The sequence below is a fragment of the Paramormyrops kingsleyae genome, chromosome 6, assembly GCF_048594095.1.
Source record: "Paramormyrops kingsleyae isolate MSU_618 chromosome 6, PKINGS_0.4, whole genome shotgun sequence".
Classification (NCBI taxonomy): domain Eukaryota; kingdom Metazoa; phylum Chordata; class Actinopteri; order Osteoglossiformes; family Mormyridae; genus Paramormyrops; species Paramormyrops kingsleyae.
The window spans coordinates 28,198,644-28,226,559 of record NC_132802.1 but is presented as its reverse complement, the minus strand read 5'-3'; the positions used below and the strand labels follow the sequence as shown (position 1 = coordinate 28,226,559).

General features: G+C 40.7%; 1 protein-coding gene across 1 annotated transcript; it reads right to left on the bottom strand.

Moving 5' to 3' along the window:
- On the bottom strand, positions 1–27,916 carry oprl1 (opiate receptor-like 1). The gene is made up of 4 exons (XM_023825653.2): positions 27,310–27,916; positions 26,734–26,959; positions 6,203–6,558; positions 1–2,287 (listed from the first exon to the last, which is right to left on the bottom strand). The coding sequence occupies exons 2-4, from the start codon at positions 26,940–26,942 to the stop codon at positions 1,764–1,766; spliced, it is 1,089 nt and encodes a 362-aa protein (XP_023681421.1). The 5' UTR covers positions 26,943–26,959; positions 27,310–27,916; the 3' UTR covers positions 1–1,763.

The window sequence follows — 27,916 nt, the reverse complement described above, 5'->3', positions numbered from 1 at the left end:
GTAATTGCACTCAGCCCTTAAAGATTTATTACTGGTCCATTAAACAGTCGCTAATAGTCCGATTCTTGTAAACTGCTACTATTCCAGTTATCCCCAGCTGGTCCATCCTTCCATACTGTTTTCTCTTTGTTATTCTTTGGATTTTATATTCCTGTGCATTGGTCTCATTTGTACTTATGTGTTGTAAATTAGTGTAAATATGAGAATTACTAAAGAGCTGATCACAAAAAGCAGGATATCTGGCCCTGAATGTAAGCATATTACATAGCAGTGAATTTTATAGGAGTCATGTTTGAGGTTTTTAATTTGAGAATGTATCAATGTGTTCCATAAAATGCTGTGAGACTAATGTAATAGAAGGTAAATGAAAAGTAAGGCAATCAATTAACTCAAATACAGAACCCTACAGAGGGGCCCTGTGTAGATATGGAAGGGGGTGGAACCAGCTGCATATTTGATGAAGTTTGCTTGAGTAATTCTAAACAGCATGACATTTCAAGATAAAAGCCTTGATGTATTACATGTATGAATTGCTAAATAGTATGTAAGATGGATGTAGTTATTTCTATTTTGTATTTAAAATTATTTCTCAATGTTTTTTTTTTTGCATTCTGCATGTCAATAAAGTTATCAGCATTTAAAGCAATGAAGGACATCCAAAATTAAATATCGTTACATAAAAAGGACAAAAATCAACAAAGGAAGCTACATATAAAGGATGTACCATTATTTGAGGAATAGGTAAAATACAGACAGATATGTAAGCAAATTCTCAAAACAGTCAACCAATAAAATAATCAAACAATGAAACAAAATAAATGCATCTATACACAATACATAAGACAACAAATTATGTTACACCATAAGCCATTATTCATGTTTCATTATATACATAATGATATACCTGTTCACATATGTATACATAACTGAAATATATAGTTGACTAATGTATGTATATTCCACAAGTCCGCCAAAGATAGACAATGGATGGATGAATAGTGTGTGCATATATATAAAATATTTTCACATACATACAGAAACAATTAAATAGTTTTAAAATGTAAACTGTAATAGTGATAAGCAGTACCTCAGGCATTAAACGTAATTCAGAAAATACAGGTCTGAGTTACAGATGGAATACAGTTTAAATACACAGTAATAATTTATATAAATTACCAAACTATGTGCATAATATATATGCATCTGTATGATACGACACTATTCTTATTTTGAATTTTAAATATTTCTGCCTGAAGCATAATATAAAACAATATAATACAACATATCTTTACTGTTTAACAAAATTACAGGAGCATAGACAATTCTCTACTATTTTGCCAATCTAAAAGCTTAGACACTCAGTTCATTTTTATCTTTAGATAGCAAAAAGAAATCTATTTATGCACTAAAAGGGACAATAACACCTGTCAAAAGTCAAATATAAGCAATTATATAGAATTTAAGGCAATGGAACGTAATTAATTTTTTTCTCTTTTTGTCTGAGAGCAATCATAAGGAAACAGGTAAATAATTAAACAAATAACCAAACAAACAAAGAGATAAATAAGACAAGTACACAAACCAAAGGCATTTGGTAAAAAGCCCCTTAGTCCCAAAAAATGTGTCAGCATAAATATCTGGTGCCCAGTTAGGCATGTGTGGGGACACCTATAACGCTACAGAGCTGTTATCTGGGTGAGTTCAGTGTTAGAGTTGCCTGGCTTGGAGAACTCCGTGCTGACCAGCGGCAGCTCCACGCCTAGTCAGGCAGGGTTGCTGTTACCGTCCACAGCCTTGCTATTGTACGGCACGTCCCGGGCGATGCTCCGCATGCGACCCGACTGTTGCCCATCAAGCCGGAAGGCAGAGGGGTAGCAGAATTCACGGAAGCAGCGCTTGAAGTTCTCGTCGAGGAAGGCGTACAGGACCGGGTTGAGGCTGCTGTTGACGTACCCCAGGGCGATGCTGAAGTGCATGAGGACCACGGTGAGCATGCTCCCCAGATTTACCCCCAGCGACTGAGCCAGCGCCATGATCTGGACAGGGGTCCAGCATACCACAAAGACAACGACCACCACCAGAACCATGCGCGTGATGCGTCGCAGGTTGCGGTCCTTCTCTTTGGATCCAGACAGGATGCGTACGCTGCGAAGCCGCTTAACCATCAGGCTGTAGCAGATGCTGATGATGGCCACAGGAATGAGGAAAGAAAACAGAAACACACAAGTCCCAAACACAAGATCCCAGTAGCTGCGTGGGTCGGGAAGTACGACGATGCACTCAATACCTGCATGATGGAAAACAATAGTAATAAGTTAATTATGAAGCAAATTATTGTGTGTATATGAGTTTGCTAACACAAGAGCACATCACACATGCACATACACAACTGGACAACAGAGTGCATCATGGTCAAAAAACACATCTAGGTTAATAGCTTATTATTATTATTGATGCTAATTTTTTCCCTGCAACCCTGACTCAGGTAAATGGTAGTTAGTTTGATGGATTATTATTATGAAGGACTAGGAAATTACGTCAAGACCTTCAAATATTTTGGCTGACAGAGGTAACTATCTGACAGAAAGAAAAGCAGACCACTGAATTCAAAATGGCAAGCATTGTTGTAAGGTGGATCTTTGTCAGGGGATAGTAAGAGTGAGAGTTACAATCTGTCATTGACTGAATGAAGTAGCTTTGAAGGATATATGGGAGCAACTGAGTGGTGCAGGTTAGTACATCAGACAGGGGAGCTGCAGCAATGCACAGGAAAAAAGACTGTGATAAATAACTCACAAATTATGCTTCCAAAAACTGGTCTCAAAAATTGATGCCAGCTTTGAACCTATTGTGAAAGATAAGAATTTCATGCAGTGGATGATCATTCAGATCAAAGCACCCTTCTGACAAACAGAGTGATGCAAAAATCTGCATATGGAATGTAGAAAGGAACCAAAATATGAGCTGTCGAGTTTCACAGTGCTGTGAAATTGCATAGCATTACAACAGAGTCTGGGGAACGAGTGTGAACAAAGAATAGCAGGTATCTAAGAATTAAGCCTGGAATTATTCGAAGGTCATCCCATCGGGAAACGGGTGGAAACAAAGCCTCTGAATGAAGCCTCTGACAGGTAGGATTACACGTGGCCTCAAGCAGCTCTGGAGTTAGGTCACATGACGGCTTATTGTTTTTTGTAAAATAGAGAGAGAGGGAGGCTGCTCCCACACAGGGGAGAAAATATACCTAAAATCAGGGTAGTATTCACTGGACAATAACCAGACCATTCATGTACGATATCCCGAAAGGGAAGTCACAACAGCAGGGCTTTCTCTACTAAAGTATTTATATTCTATTGATGTTCCTCTAACACATTAATTCTATTTATTAAGGTTATCATTTGGAAGGTGATTTTGATCCTAAGTGTTCCATATTCCTATGGTAAAAATGAATGCATTAAATTATATATATATATATATATATAAACTAATGAACTTGGGAAAATGAATATATTTTAAATTACTTTAAAAATACAACTCAAAATTTTAGTTTATACTCCTCTGATGATTTACTATTCTTTTTAAAACACGAAGTATCCAATTTGACATGTATGGGTGGCACTGCACATCACGTTTGTGTTTCATGCAATGAACAGCATCAATGTGAGTTACAGATTGCATAATATTTTGAAATCAGATATTTATTACTTAAATAAAGGTTATGTTTCCTTTTCATGTCATTAAACCAATTTTCAGTTCAAGTTTCCTCGGGGTATTATGGATGAATAAACAATATATTCATTAAATGAAACCTAGGAAAATATTAATTAATTTTATCTGGCCCCTGACAAATAAGTAGGATTCAAATACACAGTAACGCTTTACATTAACTGCACTTTCATAATGCTTTTATATTGCATTCATAAAATGTTCAGTACACCTTCATAATGTATTCATTAAGTATTCATAAAACATTCATAAACATCATGTATGTATACCTTAACATCCTAACATCCCTTAACAGTTGTAATATACATTAATAACAAACATTATATAATAATAACAAACATAATTGTATAATAATGTAATGTTTGTTATTAATGTATATTAAAGCTGTTAAGGGATGTTAGGATGTTAAGGTGTACTTGCATGCTGCTTATGAATGTTCTATGAATGCATAATGATTGTATTATGAAGGTGCACTTAATGTAAAGCGTTACCAAATACATTATATGACCAAAAGTATGCAGCCACCTTGATTAATTAGAAGAATTAATTAATTAAAAACACAAGTATGAAATCTCTGGCAACAAACATTAGTAGCAGAATGGGTGGTTGTACAGAAGAGACAATTCCACTTGGCACCATCATAAGAGGCCATTTCCCCAGCAAGTCAGTTTACCACATTTCTGCCCTGCTAACGCTGTCATGGTTCTCCGCAAGTTAAGTTAGTGTGAAGTGGAAATGCCTGGGAGTAAGTTCAGTTGAAAAGTGGCAGCCACAGAAGTTCCTGGAATAGGACCTGATAGGCTAATATCAATACCCAACCTGAATGGCAGTAAATCCCAACATCTAATGGAAAGGTTCCCCAGAAGAGTAGAGGCTATTACAGCAACAAAGGGTGAACCAACTTCATATTAATTCCTTTGGTTTCAGAATGAGATATCGGATAAGCTGGCGTCTGCATTGCTTTGGCCGTATGGTATATATAAGAACTCTGCTTCAGGAATGGAATGCAATTACCACAATGCAATCACATACAATGCACAAGGCAGGGGTATGCCCTGGATGAGAAGCCAGTCCAAGATCGCAGTTACCTTAGAACGTAATATCTACATGACCATGCTAGAACTGCAAATCTACATATATTAAAGGATCTACATAAATTCCCCTCAGGTACCTACATATTCTGTTATTTATATATTTGTTTATTTATGACCTTATTACTCTAAGTAGACTTAGATTCAGCTTAGTGTGTACAGTATATGTGCAGCTTATGATACACTGGTGTTCCATACAGAATGTTTATGTATTGTATCTTACTATCTCACTTTCCATGTCAAGCTCCAGGTGAACATGAAGCTGTAACATGACATGACTCTTTTGAAAATATATTCATTTCATTTATCTAATAAAAGCCTAAGTTGAACCCAACATCCATCCATATTCCACGCTACTCTAATACTGGGTCACAGTAAAACCCTGAATGTTATTTTCAATATTTATTGAACAAGTATTGCTTATGTAAGAAAAACCCAGAGGTTAAGTCTTACCATCCATTCATCCCTGCAACTTCTAATCGCTCATCCTCATCAGGATCACAGGGTCAAGGGGATACTTTAACATATTAATTCAATAAGCTGTGGTAGATTTGTTTAGCTACTACCAAATTTTTCTTTTTGATTACTAATCAATCTGTTACACCTTCTATAAAAAGATTTCTCCTCAATTCTTGTTTACAGAACTGGTATGAACAGCCCACTTTAAGGCTACCCAAAACATTTCTGTTGAGCTAAGGACTGGTTTTTCACTCTGCTAATGCAAAATGTAACATCTCTTACACTTAAGTGTCTCTTTAGCAAACATTCTTCAACTTCGACCCACAAACATAGGGGCCTAAAATACCACTATGAATTCAGGATTGCCTCTGATGTCAAGTCTTTTCTATGTCTATAAGCAGAAAAATTGCCCCTAACTTTCACTTACCCACCACCATGGTTGACAGCTAGGTTAAAATTATATTAGTGCTAGGCACTAGGAGATTTTCCCCAAATGTTGCAATATTGTTTCCAAAAATGTCAGTTGGATATGATGGAATGAGTCATCAAGAGTATCTTCTGCAAGCCATTGCTACTCAACTTGTGTCATAGATATAAGACATACATATAAATATCATCTGCCACAAAAAGGCTTACAGATCCTTGGATTGTGTTTGGGTTCATACATCCTGTATGACTTTTCTTGCTCCTCTGAGTGATAATTTTGCAAGACAACCACATCTCGGTGTCAGAGTCATTTTAAATCCAACCCCACTCATACGTGGTATGCCTTTTATAAATATCTCCATACTAATAATCACATATAACATGTATTTCTGAAGTCATCTCAGGTCTGTTGAGACCCATTACTGTATCCTATACAGATAACACTGGATTTTTAGTAAGCTCCAGTAAACTGTTCAGTAGAACCAGTAAAGATCACATACCAGTAACTTCTACCTCCACATCCCCAACTACCATGGCAGGCACTCCAATGGCAGAAGCCAGGATCCAGATACAGATGTTGATGACTTTGGCCTTGTGTGGTGTGCGCATATCCAGTGCCTTGACCGGATGGCACACAGCTATGTATCGGTCCACACTCATCATGGTGAGGGTGAATGTGCTGGTAAACATGTTGTAGTAGTCAATGGAGATGACCATCTTGCACAGGATGTTTCCAAACGGCCAGAATCCAAGGAAGACATCTGTTCCCTGGAACGGTAGTGTGGCCAAAACAAGAAAGTCTGCCAGTGCCAGATTGAAGATGTAAATGTTAGTGGCAGTCTTCATCTTAGTGTACCTGATAGGAAAGATGAGAAAATAAGGTAAAAAAAAAAGAAAAAGAGAAATTCAGTTATTTAACAAATATGTCAAATCACCAAGGTAATTGGGTCAATGAACTGCACCTCATTATAAACAACAAAAGATGATCATTGTCAAGGGTTATAAAATACACACACACACACACACACACACACACACACACACACACACACACACACACACAGTACCAGTCAAAAATTTGGACACACCTACCCATAGAAAGGTATATTTGTAGTATTCTCTACATTATAGAATAATTATAAATGTGATAGGTCGAAGTATTGGGTACTGCTTTTTATATACGAAATTGTATACCTAATATTACTTTAATTAGGATAAAATTGGTCTGATGGCTTTTAGATTAGGGGGCGGAGCTAGGTGTCATGTAAGAGCGGGGCAGAACTTGTTCAGGAGATATGTTTTGCTGACATGTACGTGGTACCGGGGAGTTCAGTTTCCACACTGGTGGCATGTTTGTGCAGCTGCTTAAGGTAGCGTGGGCAAAGGCATTTTTATCCGTCATTAAGCGCACCCAGCTTATGTCACATTGGGGGTATATCGGTCACTGTGTGCCTCCGTTTTGTGGAGGTGTCTACTGGCTTAAAGGCATGTACTGTGTCTCGGTTAATATCTTCTTGTCCTAACCTTTATGTGTCAATTGGTGGAGTCGATGTTTCCTGTTTCCTGGACACTGGGTCCATGGTGTCTACAGTCACCGAGAGCTTCTTTTTGCAAAAGTCTGAACCACGAGGTTGTGATCATCTTCAGTCTTGCCATTGGCTTCAGCTTTGAGCGGCCAATGGGTTTGCCATTCCATATATTGGGTATATGGAACTGGACGTAGTACTGTGTGGTAAGGTCATCCCCCGTTGTGGTATTCTAGTAATAAAGGATCCTCCTGGAGCATCTTCAGTTCCTGGGGTTCTTGGGATGAACGTGATTAGCCAATGTTACTGAGAGCTTTTTGCTGTCCATGGTGCTTCACTTTTTGACTTGCCTTCTGTGTTGCAGGCTCCCAGTCCAATGGTTGAGGCATTGCAACAGTGTCACCAGTCCGCTATCCAGGTTTATGAGAATCCTTCTGGGGTAGTCAGGGTTTGAGGCACTCGAGTGGTTCACATCCCTGGAGGAATTTGTTGCAGGTACTTGTTCTGAGCAACTGTCTATGCAGACTGAGCTGTTTGAACCTGTAGAGTCTGACCTACCAGCTTGGTTATTAGCTCCCCCCTGTTTGGTTCAGGTGGGCAATGGGTCAGTCTATGTCCCTGTGGTGAACATAGGGGTAACTGAGGTTCTCCTCTACTCTCATACAGGGCTGGGCTCTTTAGGGTGTCTCCAAGTGGTTAGCTTGCCTGCAAGTGTTGTTGAGGTGAAGGCCGCTACAGCATGTGTCTCATCCCAAGTAACTACCAGTGCAGTATCAAACAAGGTGGAGGCACTGGATTTGTCCTCGTTGCCTGAGCAGGAGCAGAAGGAGGTCAGAAGTGTGTTGCACAGGTATAGTTCAGTCTTTTCAGCCCATGAGGGTGATCTGGGGTGTACTAATCTTATTTCACTAACTTATTTCACAAGTTCATTAAGGAGAGTAGCAGTCCCTATGCTTCCCCGGTTGTCACTGTTAAAAAGGATCTAACAATAAGACTAGAAAAGATGCCTTCCCTTTACCTAGGATTGAGGAAAGCCTTGATGCACTTTCTGGGGCTTGTTGGTTTTCAACTTTAGATCTGGCCAGCGGGTACAATCAGGTTCCAGTTTTGAAACAGGACCGGCCTAAAACTGCCTTTTGTACTCCGTTCGGGTTATTTGAGTTTAACCAGATGCCTTTTGGATTGTGTAATGCCCCAAGTACCTTCCAACGGCTGATGCAGAGGATATTTGGGGATCAGCAGTGTCAGTCCTTGCTGCTTTATCTTGATATCATTGTGTTTTCCTCATCAGTCTCTCAGCCCCTACAACCACTGGAAGTCATTCTTAGTCGACTTCAGCAGGAGGGCCTAAAGGCAAAACTGGACAAGTGTCTTCTTCCAGCGAGAGGTATACTTTTTAGGGCATGTGATCTCCAGTAAGGGTGTTTCCACTGATCCCACTAAGATTGAGACAGTGGCAAAGTGGCAGCGGCCTCGTTGTTTGTCTGAGTTGCAATCTTTTCTAGGCTTCGCCAGTTATTACAGGTGCTTTGTGGAGGGGTTTGCCAAGTTGGCAGCCCCTCTACATGAGATGATTGCCGGAAGGACCAGCATTAAGTCTAAGAGAGGGCCCAAGTGGGCATTAGACTTTGCCTGGATGACAAAGTGCGAGCAGTGTGGGGAAGCTTTGAAGGCAAAATTGGTGTCTGCTCCTGTCTTATCCTATGCAGATTTTGCACGCCCTTTTATCTTGGAAATTGATGCTAGCCACCATGGTCTTGGGGCTGTTCTGTCCCAAGAACAAGGAAGGAGTGTTAGGCCTGTTGCATATGCTAGTAGGGGTCTTCTGCCCACTGATAACAATATGGACAACTATAGTTCCATGAAGTTGGAACTTCTTATGCTCAAGTTTTGCTGCGCCAGTGGGATTGCTTGGTGGAGAGAGTGAGATTGCTGCACTGTCGTGTCTTCTGTCCCGATAGGGGTGAAGAAGGCTACCAGCTCATTTTGCCAGAAGCACTTAAGGAGGAAATGCTGACACAGCTCCATCAGGGACATAGCCATCAAGATATTGAATGAACCATGGAACTGGTTCGGCAGCGTTGTTATTGGCCTGGAATGTTCTCTGATATAAAACAGTGGTGCCAAGAGTGTGAGCGTTGTCAGGTTGCAAAGGACTCGGTGCTTGGGTCACCTGTTGGCATCTAGGCCAAATGAGATCCTAGCCATAGATTTTACATTATTGGAGCCATCTCGTAATGGGATGGAGAATGTTCTGGTCATGACCGATGTGTTTAGCAAATACACGGTGACCATTCCTATTCATGATCAGCGGGCTTCTACTGTGGCCCAGGTTCTTCTGAGCGAATGGTTTTATAAATTCAGGGTCCCAACTCGTATTCTCATACTACCCCATACCACCCTGCATGCAATGGACATTGTGAGCGTTTTAATAGAACTCTCCACAATCTTTTTCGGACCTTGCCAACATTGCAGAAATTGAATTGGGCCTCGTGTCTCCCACAAGTGCTTTTCTGCTATAATACTACACCTCATCAGGGCACTGGAGAATTCCCATTCTTAATGTTTGGTCGGGAGCCTAGACTACCCATAGACTTTCTCTTGGGTAGGGTGCAGGACCCAGTACCTGGGGAAGCTTTTGACAGTGCTTATGACAGGTTGTTGGCTGCCGCTGGTTGCCGGAAGGATCAGCATGATAATTCTGTGTAGGATGTACCTTTGCAGGTAGGCCAGTTGCTGCACCTTCGAGAGTGTGGTGTTAGGGGCCGTCGTAAGATTCAGAACCGATGGAGCACTGTAATCTACTGGGTGTTGAAGGCGCCAACCGTCGGGGGAGAAGTTTATACTATTGCCCCAGTGGACGATTTGCAGAAAGTGAAAAATGTTCATCGTGACATGTTGAAGGCTCACATCGGGCCAGTGACGGCAGTTCATTCCCCTATGGCTTGGTCTTCATGTCCCACTGCAGAACTAGCTGATGATTCTGATGATGGTGATGTGTGGTTGTTGGTTTTGGAAACCACCCGCACACCTCCACCCTCTGAGCCACGTTGTTTGGGACCTAGTGTAGGTCCTTTGGATGCTAGGTTTACTCTGGCTATACCCTTGGAGCTGGCAGTGTCTTCACCAGCTCATGTTTCACCCCCCTGCTCAATTGGACACTGAATCTGTTGTATGCTGGTCTGTGCTTTCGACAGCAGGGCAACACTGTAATGTTCACCATCTTCCCCGTACTGTCCGCTCTGTAGATAATGGTCCTGAGGAACTCCTGGCACCAGATTCTAATGCTCAGTTGGCCAATTTTAGGCCATCATTAAGCACACCCAGCTTGTGCCACATTGGAGGTATATCGGTCACTGTGTGCCTCCGTTTTGCAGATTCGGTGTTTGATGAGGTAGGTCACTTATTGCATCTTGTGAGCCTTGACTGGGTTGCAGTTCCTTGAGCTAATTCTGGTCTCTGGCCTGCTCATGGAGCTTGCGGCATTCCCTTCCCTCTGCTTTCAGGGCAGTTGTTTCAGCGTATTGGTGGATATGTGTGAGTGTATATTGCAATTTATTGCTTACTCTGGTGTGTAATGTTATTTTCTCGTTTTTGTTATGTTTCGCAGGTTCGGCTGCATATGGCAGCAGGAGTGATTGTTGCTCCCTTGGTTTCCATCTTGCAATCCCTGGCAATTCTGCTGCTTTGTCTACATTAAAGTTTTGTTTCTTTGTTTGGCGGCCCTTCCGAATGTGCAATTGGGAGGACCGCGATCACATTTGTACTGCCTCTTCTGTCGTGTGTCGGCGGTGGGGCAGTGTCTTTTTCTTTTGTTTAATTAATGTTGTGTTTTGTTTTATTGCACCAGAGCATCGGGGTTAAAGTGGGCAGCAGGCTGAGTTGTAGGAGGTGGAGGGTTTTCTTGTGTTGCACTGGTTTCCACAAGAGAGGTGTGTTCACGAGTGGCATGTAGTGTCTGGAAGGTTCCCTGTTTCCAGCGAGCCATGGTGAGGCCCAGTGCTACTCCTTGGTGTTTATTTTTATTTTAATGGCCTAATTGGCTTTTAATGTATTGAGTGTAATTATTTTTTCTATGTGCATGTGTGTGTGAGGGACGGATGTTGGCATTGTTGATCAGTACGGTCATGTAGTTGTTTTTAACCTGCCCTATTACTGTATATTGTTAAATAAATTTCTGTATTTTTATGTGGGAAAATCACGTCTCTGGTGTAACAAATTTATGTGGTCTTTATAAATTTCAATTATGAAAGGTATTCCATCTGGTTGTGCAGTCACATGAATACATCAAAACTACAGTGCCCTCCATTATTACTGGTAGCCCTTGAAAAGATTTGTAAAAAGTGTTAGAAAAAATCCACCTTTTGGTGAAGTAGCTTCATGTCACACTGAAAAAATGAGAAAATCCAACCTTACACTGAAATTTAATCAATTTTTCAATCTGATCTTTTCAGTGAGACATGAAGCTACTTCACCAAAGGATGGATTTTTCTAACCCTTTTTACAAATATTTTCAAGGGCTGCCAATTATTGTGGAGGGCACATATATGGAATTATGCACTGACCAAAAAAGTGTGAAGCAAAAAAAATATATTTCTTTGGGGAGCAGCTCTGTGAGTTGAGACTCAGCAGGTTGCTAGTTCAAATCCCTGGGTCGGCAGAGTGATCCCACTACTAGCACTTGAGCAAGGCCCTTAACCCCAATTACACCAAGGACTGGCTGACCCTGCTGTCTCCTCTACACCTGTTTCATGAGGTGGCCTCCTGGGATGCTTTTCCAACTATTCCGAAGGAGGCCCCACATATCAATTATTGTAGGTTATTTGCTATGTATAAGATTTACATTTACATTTACATTTACAGCATTTGGCAGACACCCTTAGGCAGAGCGACTTACATAAGTGCTTTAAGACTCTACAATGAATTTTTCCCGATACTAGCTCAATAAGGCTATGAATACCATCGATCTAATACTCTGTTGGGAAAGTGCATTTTTTTTTATAAAAGGAAAAAACTGAGTATAATGCCAGAAGTGCTAATTCAGGTATTTCTGGAAAAGGTGTGTTTTAAGTCGTCTTTTGAAGACATTCAGTGACTCAGCTGTTCGGACATCTAGGGGGAGTTCATTCCACCAACTTGGTGCCAGAACAGAGAAGAGCCGAGACGTGTGTCTTCCTTGTGCCTTGAGGGGTGGTGGGACCAGTCGAGCAGTGCTGGAGGATGGGAGAGATCGTGGTGCAGTGCGGGGTGTGATGAGGTCTTTTAGGTAGGATGGAGCCAGATCATTTTTGGCTTTGTATGTGAGCATCAGTGTTTTGAATCTGATGCGGGCAGCCACAGGAAGCCAGTGTAGGGAGCGCAGCAAAGGAGTGATGTGGGAGAACTTGGGAAGGTTGACATGCTTTAAAAGTGTATTGCAATTATTGCAATTATTGTTTTTCAAATATCCTTCATCTTGCAGCACCTGTTTCATGGTCAATCTGTCCCCATTGCAATACATTTGAAAACAGTTTATCTATCTGCCCATCCTCCATATCCATGTACCCTGTAGTGCAGGGGTGGCCAATCTTTTCCAGAAAGGGCCGCAGTGTATTCAGGTTTTTGCTGCGACTCCCTAATTAGATTATTAATTAGAAGACTGATTGGCTGAAGAGTCCTCACACCTGGGATTGAACAGCTGACCTGTGACCTGTACTACAAAGCGGGGTTACTGGCTTATCGGGGCAACTTGTCGGATTTAAGGTAGTCTGGGCAAAATGTAAGTGAACGAATATGAAGTCCATTTACACTGTGGTACCTTAAATCCGACAAGTTACCCTTATAAGCCAGTAACCCCGCTTCGTAGTACAGGCCACTGAAGGTTATCCCAAAAACCTGCATACACACCGGCCCTTTGAGGATAAGATTGCCGTATTGTAGTGTGTCATGGCTGGCCGGAAACTTATTCCCAGAAGCACAGGGCACCCTGGATGGGATGCCATATCACCACAAGGTGCACAGCTATACTCTGTGGAAAATTGAGCGACTAATACTCATCCAGAAATCCATAGTATCCTAACCAAACATTCTTGAACATGGAGAGAATCCAAATCCACGGACAGAAGGGGTGGGAATCACACATGCAAAGATGTGGGGTCACAGTGCTAGCCCCAGAGCCAACAAGCTGCCAAAAATACTCTTTCTGCATTATATTACTATATATTATTACTATATCCATCCATACATCCCCTATCCACTCATATAGTACAGAGACATTTAGAAATTAAAATTAAAATTAATATTTTAGTGCTTGAAGAAGGAGGTAGGCAACAGGAAGTCCAGTCAGAAGCCATCTTTATTCAAATACAGGCTACTTAGCAACACACTCACATAAACAATGTTTTTTCAGAAGTGAGTCACAGCCAAGAAAAGCCGGACTGCTGCCCACCATGGATCTCAGCTCGTTAATCTGAATGAAACACACATTTATGGTGGCCCTTCTAACTGACAATTTGCTATCTAGAACCCAACATAGAACATTTAAATAAACACTTTAAAATAAACTGAATATTTATTTACGAATGAAATAGACATTTTTATCATTTCTGTAACTAATGAACATATGCGACGCAAAGCAGGCTGGGTAGCTATGCTATATTACCTACTCCCGTGAGTGGTGGCTGCTGTCAACCCTCAACTACAAAGGCTCTTAAGTGACCAGGCAACTGGTATCTTCTACAGAATTCATTCCGAAAGACTGGGTCACTGAAGGTGTTACTTGAGTCGCTAAATAGATTTGCTAAATTTCTTCCACAGTCTTTTAGGATTTATCTCTGCAGTACACATTTGAGCCAAGGAAGTTGTTTTTTTTAACCACACTCACGTTTCCATCATAATTTCACCAAATTCTGCAGCCAGCCGCAAGAAATGGACGCTTGGCTATGAAAGGTCAGGCTACAGCTAATGTTAATCACACTACTGCCCATGAAGGAAGCATGTTTTTGATAGTATTCGTATTGTTCTGACAATTGTACTTATTAGCAATGAAGCAAAATTTCAGCAACCAAAAATATTTGGTCTAAAAGGCCAACTGAATTTTCAGTTTCAGCTGAAACATTTTTGAAGGCCAAAATTACTGACCCGTAATTGTGATGTTAAGTAATAGAACCCATGGTGTTTTTTCAACCTTGTTTTAACCACTAGCTGCAACGTACTTGTGTATGACACGTTCTATTCTCACTAATGGGGCATCGTGTTAGCATAACCTTCACCCACTTTCACTTTGTTTTCCTTGTCTGCCACCTGAAAAAAACAACTGAATTCCAGGTTGGCAAATGTACTCAAAATCAAACTAAAACAGTTAAACTTGTAAAAAGCAATCTGTAAGTGTGTGGGATATGTTCAAAAAAGCCAACAAGACATGTATGGGCTGTGAGTAGCAACTGTGTATATTAGTTTTGCTTTAGGTATTTTACAGTAGGTTTTATGTAGTATTTAACAATTCATTTCAAATAATGTACTTTGTAATATTGTTTCACTTGAATTGATTTTATAAAAAATTAACATTGCTTTATATGGTTCTTTAAAAGCAGAAATTTGAAGCACATGAAATCACAAATGTCCCTCATTCAATGCAGGACACAATGTACATAATTTTACTGAAATAAATACACTCAGACATGCACACCTATGGGCAATATGGTAACTTCAATTTCAACCTTGTTGGGGGGAAACCAGAGTACTTGGAGGAAACCACACGACGACACAGGGAGAACATGCAAACTCCACACACATGGATCCCTGGGGGAGACTTGAACCCTTGTCCCAGAGATATGATGTCACTATGCCATCTTCCATGCATTTTGTCTCATTTATATATTTAACATGTGTATATTGTATTACCGATGAGAGGAGATGTTAACTCCACCTAAATGCATTTTTTTGGACTCATATGTTAAGAATTTATTGGGTATAAATAACAAACAAACATAGAAAAATGCTATCATGCTATATCATGCAAACATGGTATATCAATGACACATGCATCAAACAGTGGTAATTTATCAAAAGTAAATCTCTTCAAAATGACTGGTTTACTAATTCAAGATAATATAAGGTAATGGGAAAATGGCAGCAAAAATGGTCAGGAATGTTCATCTTTGCATATATTCACTCATCTCACTCTTGATTTTAGGGTTTCAGGATAGGCTTTCAGCACTGATGTGTTGTGAGCCGGCTAGGTGCTGTACTTTGAAGGAGCAGCCATACAGAATTTCCAGCCACCAAGTAACTTGCCCCCCAGCTTGCCCGAGAAATGCTATATCTTCAACATGGGACATTTCTTTGAGTTAGTCAGTTGCACCCTCTCTAACATAATATGCAGGTTCTTTATTGCCATGTTGACATCTGCCGCACGTTCCAACAAGTCGTCCAGGTAGATGATGTGAGCAAAATCCTCTCCATTGGCCTCTTAAAAGTTGTTAGCCTGTTACAGAGTCCAAAAGACATCACTGTAAATTCGCAGAAGCCCCAGTTAATGGTGAAAGTTGTCTTTGGTCTAGCATCAGGAAACAGGGAAACCTACCAGCACCCACTCCAGAGATTGAGCGGCGAAATCCAGACTGACTTCAACAAGTAATCCAGAGCATCATGAATCGATGGCAGGGGATAAGAGTCTTTTCTGGTCAGGGTGTTGAGGTGTAAGTAATATGCACAGAACTGAAGAGAGTCATCTTTTTCTTAGCCTGGACTACTGATGATGATCACAAGCTATTGGAAGGTTTGAAGATACCTGTTGCTGCCTTCTCCTGTATTTTCTGTATAGCCACCCTTCTCAGAGCCAGAGGTAGCCTCTGAGAACATTGATGGATGGGCATCTATCTGGTACTTTATCATCTCTGTACACCTCCACTCACAGTCCTGAATTACAGACATGTGCTGGAACTCTTAGAGGTCTTGGACTTGGCCTGGATGGCCAGTGCAAGCCTAATACTGCTCCAAGCCATCAGTTGCTTCAAGGCCTCTGTCAGGGTCAGCACCTGCCCGACCCTACCCTTTGTGTTTCTTCCCCTTTTGGCCAGCAGGTGTCGCTGGCCATCCCATCCTGTCACTCCTTGTCACACCCTTATGTGTTTTCTCCTGTTTCTCTGACTGCCATATCCTCCTGAGACCCAAGGAAAAAAGTGTCCTTCAATTGTAGGTTATTTGTCTTTGGAGGAAATAAGACATCTTACAATTTACATTTTTTCAAATTTATTCTTATTTTAATTTCACAGCATGTCCTCTTTAGTGCACAACAAGAATAAATACGTTTCCCAACATCAGTGAAAAAATAAATGCAAAAATACAATGTCCACTACAATGGACATAAATGAATAGGTCGGGTCTCAGGAGGATGTAGCTCTGTGGGCTGAGTGTGTGTCTTACACCTGTTTCTTGTTTGGCCCAGTCTTCTGTGTATTTTGGTGCCAGCGCTGCTCTGTTCTCCAGTGAATCATTCTATTAGGTTTCTGTTGCTCTGCTTGGTTTCTCTAGCCCTGCTCCTTAGTTGTATTTATGTAGTTATGGTGTCTATAGTTTGTTATCCCCCCCCCCCCCCCAGGGTTCTTTGTTTAAATCAATAAACCCTTGTTTGTCTCTGAGCTGCTAAGTGGATTGTCACCTTTTCCCGACCGTACCATGCCTCAGGTCCATGACAGCCTCTGTCATCTCAGCGCTCATGCGACCTCAATATACCGGCAATATGGCTCCACCTACGCTGCTGAAGCATTTCTGTTGTTGCTTTCCCCTGGTCCTCCTTATCTTTCTCTCTGGCCTGTTGCATGATTTGTCCAACTTCAGTTAAGCCTTCCAGATGGACTGGATCTGGTGTGTGTCCCTCAACAGTAAGGAAAGGCACTGCTCACTGGATGCTGGCTCTCAGTGTTGTTCAGCACATCAAAGCCCAGGAGGCAGTCATCAGTGATGTTAGCGATGTTGATTTCATGTTTAGCCCAGATGCACCATGAGCTGCTGCTTCTCTTCCATGGATGTAGTCTGTCCCATGACAGTACTTGTGTGGTTAAGACTTACTCCCTTTAGTCTGGCATCACCTCATCTTCACTGGCCTCCCAGAGTTCCCTGCAGTTTGTCTCTGCTATCCTGTTGCTTACATTGCGCCCTGAAGTGCCCAGGCTTTTTGCCGAGGTGGCTGCTAGCTTCTTGGACTGCCCAGGCAGGTAATCATTCCTCCTTTGTGCCACTTTCTCATGCTCCAGTGACCTGCACGGATGCTTGGATGGTTTCCTCCCTAAAGATTGCTTTATCTGCAAGGATTAGCCATCACGGTCTGCTGTTGTAAAGTGGAGGGACAGAGGGCATGTAGGAAGGCAAGAAGAGCTAGACTGTCCTGGACCATGTGGGGTCCTGCCAGTCGTTACAACTGTCACCAGTGTGCCCCTCCTCCCCCCCCGGTGTTACTGTTGATGAAGTTGCTCAATGAAGTGCACGAATGCTGAGCTTGCAGTGCTGCTGTTAGACTTTCCCACCCAGTTTGTCTGAGGGGCAGGTCCATCTAGATGGTCCATGTGGACCCATCCTGCAGCATCTGCCACCGATATGAACTATCACAGACAGGCTTCCCAGCAGCTCAGCTCATCGTTGCCGCACCTTGACAGCTGGCTATGCTGTTGTTTTCTCCCCAACCCTGAGGTCAGCTTGCGGGGCAGCTGCTGGTGTGGGAGCTGTGGGGGGGGGGGGGGGTGCGCTATGCTCCCCTGACAGAGCTAGTGACTGCTGCGTGTCACTCAGGAGCGTAGCTAACTCAGGGGTAGCCAGAAGGCACCACTGATCTTGGCCACTCCCACTAAGTGCTGACCTGAGAATAAACAGTGTTCCCTAGTGCCAAGGGGTATCACTACCCCTGGGTAGACATGTTTTACAGCTCCTGTACACCCCACAGCACCACTTCCCAAGAGAGATCCATTTGCTCCAGTACCGCTCAGAGTTCTTCAATCCGGCAGTGCATCTGTTGTCTGATCTTCTCTTTTGTAGATCCCACACAACTTCCGACACAACTGTAGCACTTGAAGATGAAGCCAGGCAATAGGGAGTCCAGCCAGAATCCATCTTTATTCCAATACAGACTTTTTTGAAGCGCACTCACATAAACAATGCTCTTTCAGAAGCGAGTCATGTCTCAGAGAAATCCGCCTGCTGCCCCACATGGGGCTCCGCTTGTTAATCTGAAAGTAACACACATTTACGACAGCCCTTCCAAGTGCCAATTCACTATCTAGAACCAGACTTAGAACACTAGGAATTAAAAAAAAAAACTAAAAATGTATTTACAAAAGAATGAAACCTTTTTAATGTTTTCTAAGACTAACGAACCAATGCACCTCAAAGCATGCTGAGCGGCTCTACAATTGTACATTAAACAAACTCAGGCATACAGTTCGGTGAAAGTCCAATGTTCTTCACATACTAGACTAGCTTTGTGTTAGCACAAAGTCAGCTGTGATATGAAAAATGTATCAATATTACTTAGCATGCAGAAGAAATCAGTATGTTGCACTGATATGAAAAAGGTAGTAGTGACTGCTGGTTTAAATCCTTACACTCTTTAAAATATAGGCTTCTCCCTAATTTCATTACATCCACATTTCCCTAATAATGGGAATGTTCAGAACCGTGTCCTTGAAATTATATGACAGTTATACAAACTGTATAACTTATATTTGTATTTTGTTTAATACTGTATTAAGAGACTCCTGACTGCTATTTATAAACTAAGTCTGTCTCATAGAATGTTTAGGAATGCCTTCTGATAGCATCTGTTTGCAGCCATGTGATAATAAGCAATTACTTGACATTAACTGAAATAATCAGTAAACACAAACATTATTAATTCTCGGATAGCATTTAAAATTTAAGACTGGGTTGCTAATCAAATGAACTGCTAAACTGGACACATAATCTATTTCATCTATTTATTGCATAATTAACTTCTACTGCCATCTACACGTACTAGGAGCAACCAAGTCAAACACACGATTACCAACCTAATCGTGTGTTTAACTGCATTTCTTGCTTTGTCTTATGTCCATGTCTAGATATTACTGTCTGGTGTTTTATGTCTTATGTCTACAAATTTATACTGTATTTATTGCTTTTTGCACTATGACCAATGAAATTTCATCTGGGTACCGGACTCATGCGTCATAGAGCTGAGACGACAGTAAAGTGAAATTTGACTTTGAAAATGGCTCTAATTTCAAAATGATAAAAAGAATCCTACTGTGTTGGGCCCAATTACAGACCAGGATTATGAAAATTAGATAAAAACCTAATAAAGAAATTCTACTCCTGTAAAAAGCTCATGTTCTTTAGATGCAGTCAAGACTGTATGCAGGATCAAACTGAGCGGTTCTGCCTTGCTTCATAACACATCATAGCAGGAACTGAAGTACTTGCTCTGCCTACATCAGGCATCACATGACCTGTAGTAGAGAATTCCCTCAGCAGAGGGAACAGCGCAGAATATATAAGAAACATGAAAGTCAAGCAAACCAGAAAAAAGCAGAACTCAATCCAGCAGATCAAAGAACAATCAAATGCAAGTAGACTCTGCACAAGTACAGACACAGTGACCTCAAAGAGGGGAAAGCCTCATGAAGTCACTGCAGAAGGGGCGGAAGCAGAGCTGCACTTCCTGCCCGAGATGAAAACACATCAGGGAGTGCTATGCCCCCCAAAAGTACAAATTAAATGCCAAGCCTGACCCAGCTTCCATTAGCAAACTCCCTGCTCTGCTGGGTGAGAAGCAGCAGATGTTCTCATTAGCAGCTCAATATGTATTTTCCAGCCCCAACTAAAAGAAAAATGCATGAAACCCATTCATATAGGCACTGTACATAGGGAGTCATTACAATTCACATTTGTTAATTTAATTTGTATACATTCCTGCAACTCCAGATTACTGTTACATGCCGAACACAGGAACACAGTCTTTTCCAGTTTAGACTGTAATGAGCAAATTTCATTTATAAAACATAACATTTGTGTTCACGGTATTTCCAGGGCCAGTGTGGTCTCTTTGCCTTAATATGGTACAAATAGGTGTCCCTTGGTAAGATTATACATGTTGTTTCTTTGTATAGGATGTTTGTAAGTATGTAGTTTGCATGTTGTGTGTAGGGTGTAAGGAAAAGCAGTAAAGATGCCCCAATGTTCTTGGTTGATCATTTGAATGGAGACAGTGTTAGCTATTAATGATCAAGGGGGAATGATCAAAGGGGAAGTCAGGGAGAGAATGGGGGTTCTGGTCGGCACCACTAGGGTGATAAGGAAGATAACTAAATTACAATGATCATAAAAGTCTCCACCCTGTCCTGCCCCATCCCTGCCCCAGGCTCCTCACAGGCCAGGGGGGTCACTCTTCATATGTAAATTCACTCACAACACCTACACACAGCACCTTGTTGGGGAGGGTCTTTTGGGGTATAAAGGGGGGTGAAGAACTGCCCTTAATTTGTATTTGAGCTGCCTTTCAGTACCCGGTGTATGTCTACACTGTATTACATTATATTATTTTTACTGTTCAATAAACCACCATTTTGCTGAAACTGCGGAGACTCTGCAAGTGGATTCCCTACAAGGGCCTGTGATGGACTGGGATCCTACCCAGGATGGACCCCTCCCTTGTGCTGCATGGGATACGCCCCAGACCCTCCATCACCAAGATAAGATGGCTGGATGATATATTTGTTTTAATAGTGCATTATATTTGGTCACGCAACATATTGTGTAATAAAACAGCTACATTATAGTGAAGGAAAAATATGGCAAGCATATAATGCAGAAATAACTACTTTGTAATAACTTGTCACCATGACCTGCACTAACACAGGACAGCTTAACATGAAAAATCCATTAAGTCCTTTGGCAGTGACAGGCTCTGGCAGACCCTGAAATTTCTACAGGATTTATTATAGATAATTATAATGCCAGATAGATTCCAGACAAAATAAAGAAGAACCTTAAGCTTAATTTATTTGGATAATTTATGCAAGCAATATTTTGTTATATTCCTGGTATTTTTAGACAACAGAAAGATTCAGCCTTGTGATCAATTATATTTGGACTGAAATCAGAGGCTTGCATGAGCTTGCACTTCAAGGACAGTAAAGCACAAGGAGGTCCCTCACATCTCCTTTCTATTACGGATAATTAATTAAAAATGACCATTTTCTTGTTGTCCTTTAATCCACAGTTTACCCAGTGTTCTAGGAGAAAAAGAAGTCATGGATGCATTCTGGCATCGCAAACTTGATATTTAATATACAGTAAAATCTCAGTTTAACGGACTACAATATTAACAGACAAAATTTTATGGTAGGTTTTTTACTTAGGAGACTACATACTGTAATATTATTATTTTTGTCATGTTAAGAGTGTATGGGTGATTTGTTATTATATTGAAATGTGTGATATGTAATGTATATGGCAAAATTTGTATATAAAATTTGTAAAATTTGTGTATAATATATTTTTACACAAATATATATATGTTTGTGGTTCTAAATACATCATTTGTTGTTTAAAATTTCATATACCTGCTGTTTTATGGACATCTGGATTTGCCCAACATTTTACAATACTTGACACACCTTTCTCCAGTGAGATCTGTTAAAATGTGGATGTACTCTGTCTTAGAATTACATCTCGAGCAGCAATGGCCAGTGTGCACTGCCATTATGTCACAGAGACACACAGCAGAGGAATATAATAAACAAATTCATGCCACTAAAATTATTCTAATAAGGGACCATACCCTAGGATACCCAAATGCCAAGCAGGCTTTGTCATATGAAGAAGAGTGGGCTGGATGAATGACAGACCAACTGGCCAATGAGAGAAGACTGTGGGATGCCCATCTGGGCCCTTTACTAAGAGGCTAGGGAGGGTTCGTCTTGAAAGGCACCCAGTGCTACATCTGTAGATGCTTACAGTGGGAGTTTAATTAAGTCAAATGCTCTGCAGCCAAAAGCAGGAGCTGTTCAAAGACCCACTGCACAGTTTTCACCATTCCAGTATTAAACAAGTGCCCAGTCCTGATGTTACAGGACCAACATACTGCAGTATACATGGAATACACTGTAAGGAGGAACTCAACGATACCTGAAACACCTGCTGGCATTACAAGCTATACAAATAATTAGTTCAGTTAATGACTGACTGTGAGCAAAAATCAAAAATCCCACTGTCCTTGAAGACCAGGACTGAGCATTGTAATATATTACATTCTTTCATCACTAAAAATTAGATTTTTTTTTTAAATTTACAACACAAATTACAACTGTAGTAAATGAGCCCCATTGCATAACGCAATATTTTTAATTTTGTTATATATCTTGCCAATTCGTCTGTGGTATAAGCATTATACCCACTGATACCACATGCCTCATGAATATGAGTCATTGTGACATATGAACTATTTGATAATAGGGGAAATAGAAGAAATAATCCAGACCACCAGATGCCAGTGCCATCTCTTACAATTAATCCATGGGTCAGAGCAACAGATCACATTCAGGAAGTTCTTTCCGTGTCATTGGTGAGATGCAGACTCATGTCTGCACTCTATAAATTTAATACCCCAGACACAGAAAAAACAACAAATGTGCTTGGGCTCCTTTAGTCCTTCTGATAGCTAGCATAGTGGCACTGCTACTACTCAGTCTTCTTTGTTGACTAGGTTATTCTTTCAGGTGCTTGCTGGTTCCAGTTCTTTCATGCTATTTCATTGCTACGTCATTCTACCCCTGAATGCAGAGGCAAATGTCTGCTTGTGAATAGAGTGACTGGTTTCCTCAGAAAACATTCATGAAATATCAGCCATTCCTTTTTGTTCCTGACTACAGCTACCATCTGCATCCTTTATATTGCACTAATTATGAGCACTAAACACTGGTTTCTCTACTATAGCTGCAGGTAATACGATACTCTCTGCGATCTCTCTGAGACCTGTTGTTCTGTAAATGGCATATATCTCAGATAGGGCCAGATCTTCTGTTACAATAGTCAAGGCCTGTGAAGATGCAGTGACATCCATCCCAGGTTGACAGACACTGTTCATCTTTCAAATGCCACACATGTGCCATTCATCAGCCTCACATCAGTCATTTAATCACAGTTTGTACAAATTCTGCGCTGTGCAGCTGGTTGTGCTGTCCTTCGAGGCAATGGTGCGGAACGCCCCCTGCTCAAGAGCAGGGTCAATGCTATGAAATTGTGTGCCATGACATTTTGCATTAATTACACATTGGTAAGCCTTATTGTGGCGTAAATAACAGTATAAGAAGCCTCTACACATATCCAACAATAGAATACATATCCTTATAAATCTTAAGATACAGTTACCGAACACTTCTGTAATGTCTTATGCAATATATCCGAGTTTCTTTGAATTCCACACTCTATCTAATCTAGCAAATCCTTGTACTAAAGTGATTTTTATTACCCAGCTTAGACCCTAAATATGCTAGCAAGGTTTTTCTAAAAATAACTTTACTGAATTTTAGATTAGCGATTCCCTATACTCTTTTTGCGACTGCACATGTACAGAGCATAAAAAAATCTGAAAACTGTATGAATAATATTGGTGAAGCCGATATTGCAACACTGCCCAGTGATGGATTGGCCACCAAAGCTGGGTTGTTCCCTGACTTGCACCCATAGCCTCTAGGATAGGCTCCAGACCCTTGCTACCCTGATTATTTTGTAGGAGTTACAGAGAATGGGTGGATGGATGGATGGATGGATATTCCAAAACAATATTAACATCCCATTTTTTTGATGTCATGGGCACACCCCAAACAGAATGCCAGGTCATTACAGGGCACATGCACACTATTTCAGGGAGACCAAAAAGCCTAACTGCATATCATTGGGGCACAGAAGGAAACGAATAATTGAAGGAAACCTGAGGGACGCTGGAAGAATTGCAGCTGCACAACCAACTGAGCTACTCCGCAACACACAGCCGTAATAGGTTTGAACGTCATACCCCTGACTCCTGCACTAATGTGTCTAATAGTATAAAGCTTTAACCAACTCTCTCATTCCCGAGTACATTCCAAAAATTAAATTATCGTTATACTGCATCAAAATATTGGTATTCATAAAAAAATTGAATTTTAAATGTTTTTTTTTCTTTTCTTTTTTTTTATCTTGACCACAAAAACATCTGCAGAAGCTAGCTTTTCCATTGCTTAATTTTTCCAGCATCCCCAGAAGCTCATATAGTCATTTTTCCTCATCCCCAAATGGAGTCCAAAAACGGTCACAAGATCAAAAAAAAAAGACTTCACAAATTGTACAAACTGGCAACACAGGCTTTCGCTCATTAGCACAAGGCAATTTCCCAGCAGCCCAAGGAAGATTCTGTCATGTGGCCCAGTATGGAGCCCAGGCTGAACATGTACCTATAATGTACTGTCTGACAGTGGCACACTGAGGAGAGCGTCTGGGGAAATCTGTATCTCACTAGGAAATTATTTCATAGAAGAATGCAGCACAGACTATAACCTTCCCCATTCTCAAGGAGGGGAATTTCGCCGCATGCTTTTATGAGGTTGTGGAAACTAAAATGATGCTTTTATGTGCTTTTGTTTGTTATTTGGCTTGCATTTCACTGTTTTATTTTTGGAGGATTCAAATTCCCATCGCAAGCAGCTTGGATTGGATCACTCCAGTTATTGTGGCAGCATTATAAGACCTTAACCAGAATTAGATCACTGAGTAGACAACTGACTTTGGTTGTGCACAGACCCAGTTGTACTGGAGTTTGTGGATCTATGATTCTTTATTACCCAGGAGTCCCCTAATACCACAACGGAGTGGCTTACCGGTTCAAAATAGTGCAAAGAAATTACCTTACACCGCAAATGGATCTTACGGTTTCTGAGTGTTTAAGGAGAACGGCAGAGTAGGGGAAAATCAGTGGCAGAAAGAAACATGTCATTTAGTCAGATAACAGCTGAGAATCCTTAGGCAGGCATGGATAACATGGTGCAGCTTACTCTGCTGGTGTAGCAGCGATAGTAGTCAGCCGGGTTCAGCCTTGTACATAGATTAACCAATGAAACTTCATCTGAGTAGCAATATTACATTTGATAACTTTGTTAATTTATGTGATCCATAAAGAATTCTATGAAGGAAAATCACAATGCACAGTGTATGCCATTTGTACTGTACGTATAGGAATCTTGAAAAAATAGCTGGTCACTAAAAATATCAGCTAACAAAAATAACTTTTCACAAATGTAATGGATTATTGACTGATATTTCCTAATTAGCAGGGTGCAAACTGCCACTTTATATTTTTAAAAAGCCAGCACTGACAGATGGAGGGTTCAGGCATAGAAAAAGCAGACTAATCATGTTGTTCCTGTGAATCTGGGTGAGACTTGCTAAGACTGCACAATGGCTCTTTTGGACACTATGTATTGGGTAAAAGTGCTATTATGCATCAGCATCAGGATGGAAATCAACTGGTTATTCATCACATCTGATGAGTGGGCAAATGGGTCAGGACACTGAGAAATGCATGGGTTGGACTGTCGCTGATGATGCTTGCTTGCTTTATCTATCTATCTATCTATCTATCTATCTATCTATCTATCTATCTATCTATCTATCTATCTATCTATCTATGCACCCATCCGTCCATCCTATGTAGCTACAACTACCCTATAATTACTATGTTATTGTATTAATATATTGCGAACTATTCATTAATACATGCAGGAAACTTCACATTTTTTTATATAAATTAACACTTTAGGGTGTAAGGACATCGCACTGGCTGCTTGCACAAGAAACTCAAATCATTATAGAGTATTATTGTTGTTGTTATTGTTGTTGATGATGATGTAATTGGAAAAATATTCAGTTACTTGGGCATTGGCATCATCACCCAGAAACCACCAGTTATTAAAAAATGTGCACGTTCCACTTTTACAGGAATTTTTTACAGGAACACAGAAATTGCGTGCTGGTAATAAGAATCTGTCACATGTAATGGGGAATGGTGGGTGAGACCTATTGTCTGTAATGAAATTACATACATGCACATACAGACATGATTACAGATCATGATTAGAGATCTATTGACATAACCCTTGCACAGACCGGAAGTGTATTGATGGGTGGGGATCTACCTTGTGAAAAAGCAATGTGTTTGATTCATCTTAAGGTTTAAATGACTATGTGAGTTAAGCATATGATGTCATTCCACATAACAAGGGGATTAACTAAATAACATGGTAATTGCAGGATACCATAAATACACCCTGCTTAACATTACATAGATCATAACTATTTCATTATTTGTCCCAAGCTACTACCAAGCATTCACCATGACTAATTTTTATTTATGTGTACAGTATGTGTGTAGGGTAAAAGCATATATAACATATTAAGAGCAATAATTGCTTATCCATCCCTGAGCAACTTACATCTACTAGGTAAAAATTGAGTTTTACCTGATGATGACGTACATGACCAGACAGTTTCCAATGAGCCCCACCATGCAAACAATCATGTAGACCACAACAATAGTGATCTTCACGCTTGTTGGCAGAAAGGCGTCTGTCTCGTTATATACACTGAAGTTGGTCTGCAGGAGAGTCTCGTTGTACCATCGCATTTGCTTCGAATCTCTGAGACCAACTGGCGCATCTGAGATCTCCATCAGGAAGCGTATTTTACCTAAACGGTATAGGATAACAATAATACAGTCCAAATGAACCCATTTAAAGAAACTATATATATAATACAGCTTACATGCATGTACATGCATATTCAAAGATTTACACTTTCTACACAACCACTTTCTACAGAAAGGAGAATGCAGACGCATTAAGTACTGTATCTGCTGCGCTGTATTTTTCCACAACCACAGCTGGAAGTATTATTCGGATAATTATATTTAAAAGTACCCTGATATTTCATCTGTACACATGCAAGATATTTCAAACACACCACAGTCGCCTAAAAACACTGGAATAAACATTAAAGTACACTTAAGCAAAAGCAAGATTTGATATATGTATACATACCGTTATCCAAGTAGCACTGCACCTGTTTAAATGGCTCCAATGTGTGTCCTTTTATCCCTGAAATGCGCAGACGATTTACGTTTATTTAATTTTTTTGTCCGTCTTCTTGGTCCTACTGCTAAATTTCCCCTGTGGGCTCTGTTTGACACACTCAACTGGTATACTTTACAGCAGATCTGGAATCGGACGAAACATTTTTCTTTTTTCTCTCTTTACGAACGAGAGATTGTAGAGAGGGAGGAGGAGGTGTGGTTGAACGCCAGCGGAGTCCGCTTCTTTTCTATCAGTTCGCTGCTGTGATTAAACGGACCGCAACTTTCTGCTTCCTTCTTCGTTTGCTTCTGTTCCTTCCCCGATATCTGTTAGCTTGCCGTTCCGATTACGCACAAGCTGTGCAGTGTTTAAAGCAAAAGATTCATTTTCTCTCAGTGATGTATTTCAAAGCACCTCAGGCTTCAGCCGAAGGGAAGTACTCTCCCCTCCCAGCAATGTGTCCTTGGGTAACTATTTTTTTCCCTTAATTATGTCATCTTGTGCATGAGGAGACTAAAAGTCTAAATGCTTATATTTAAACCGCGCACAGAAACCTATTCCTTAAAAAAATAAT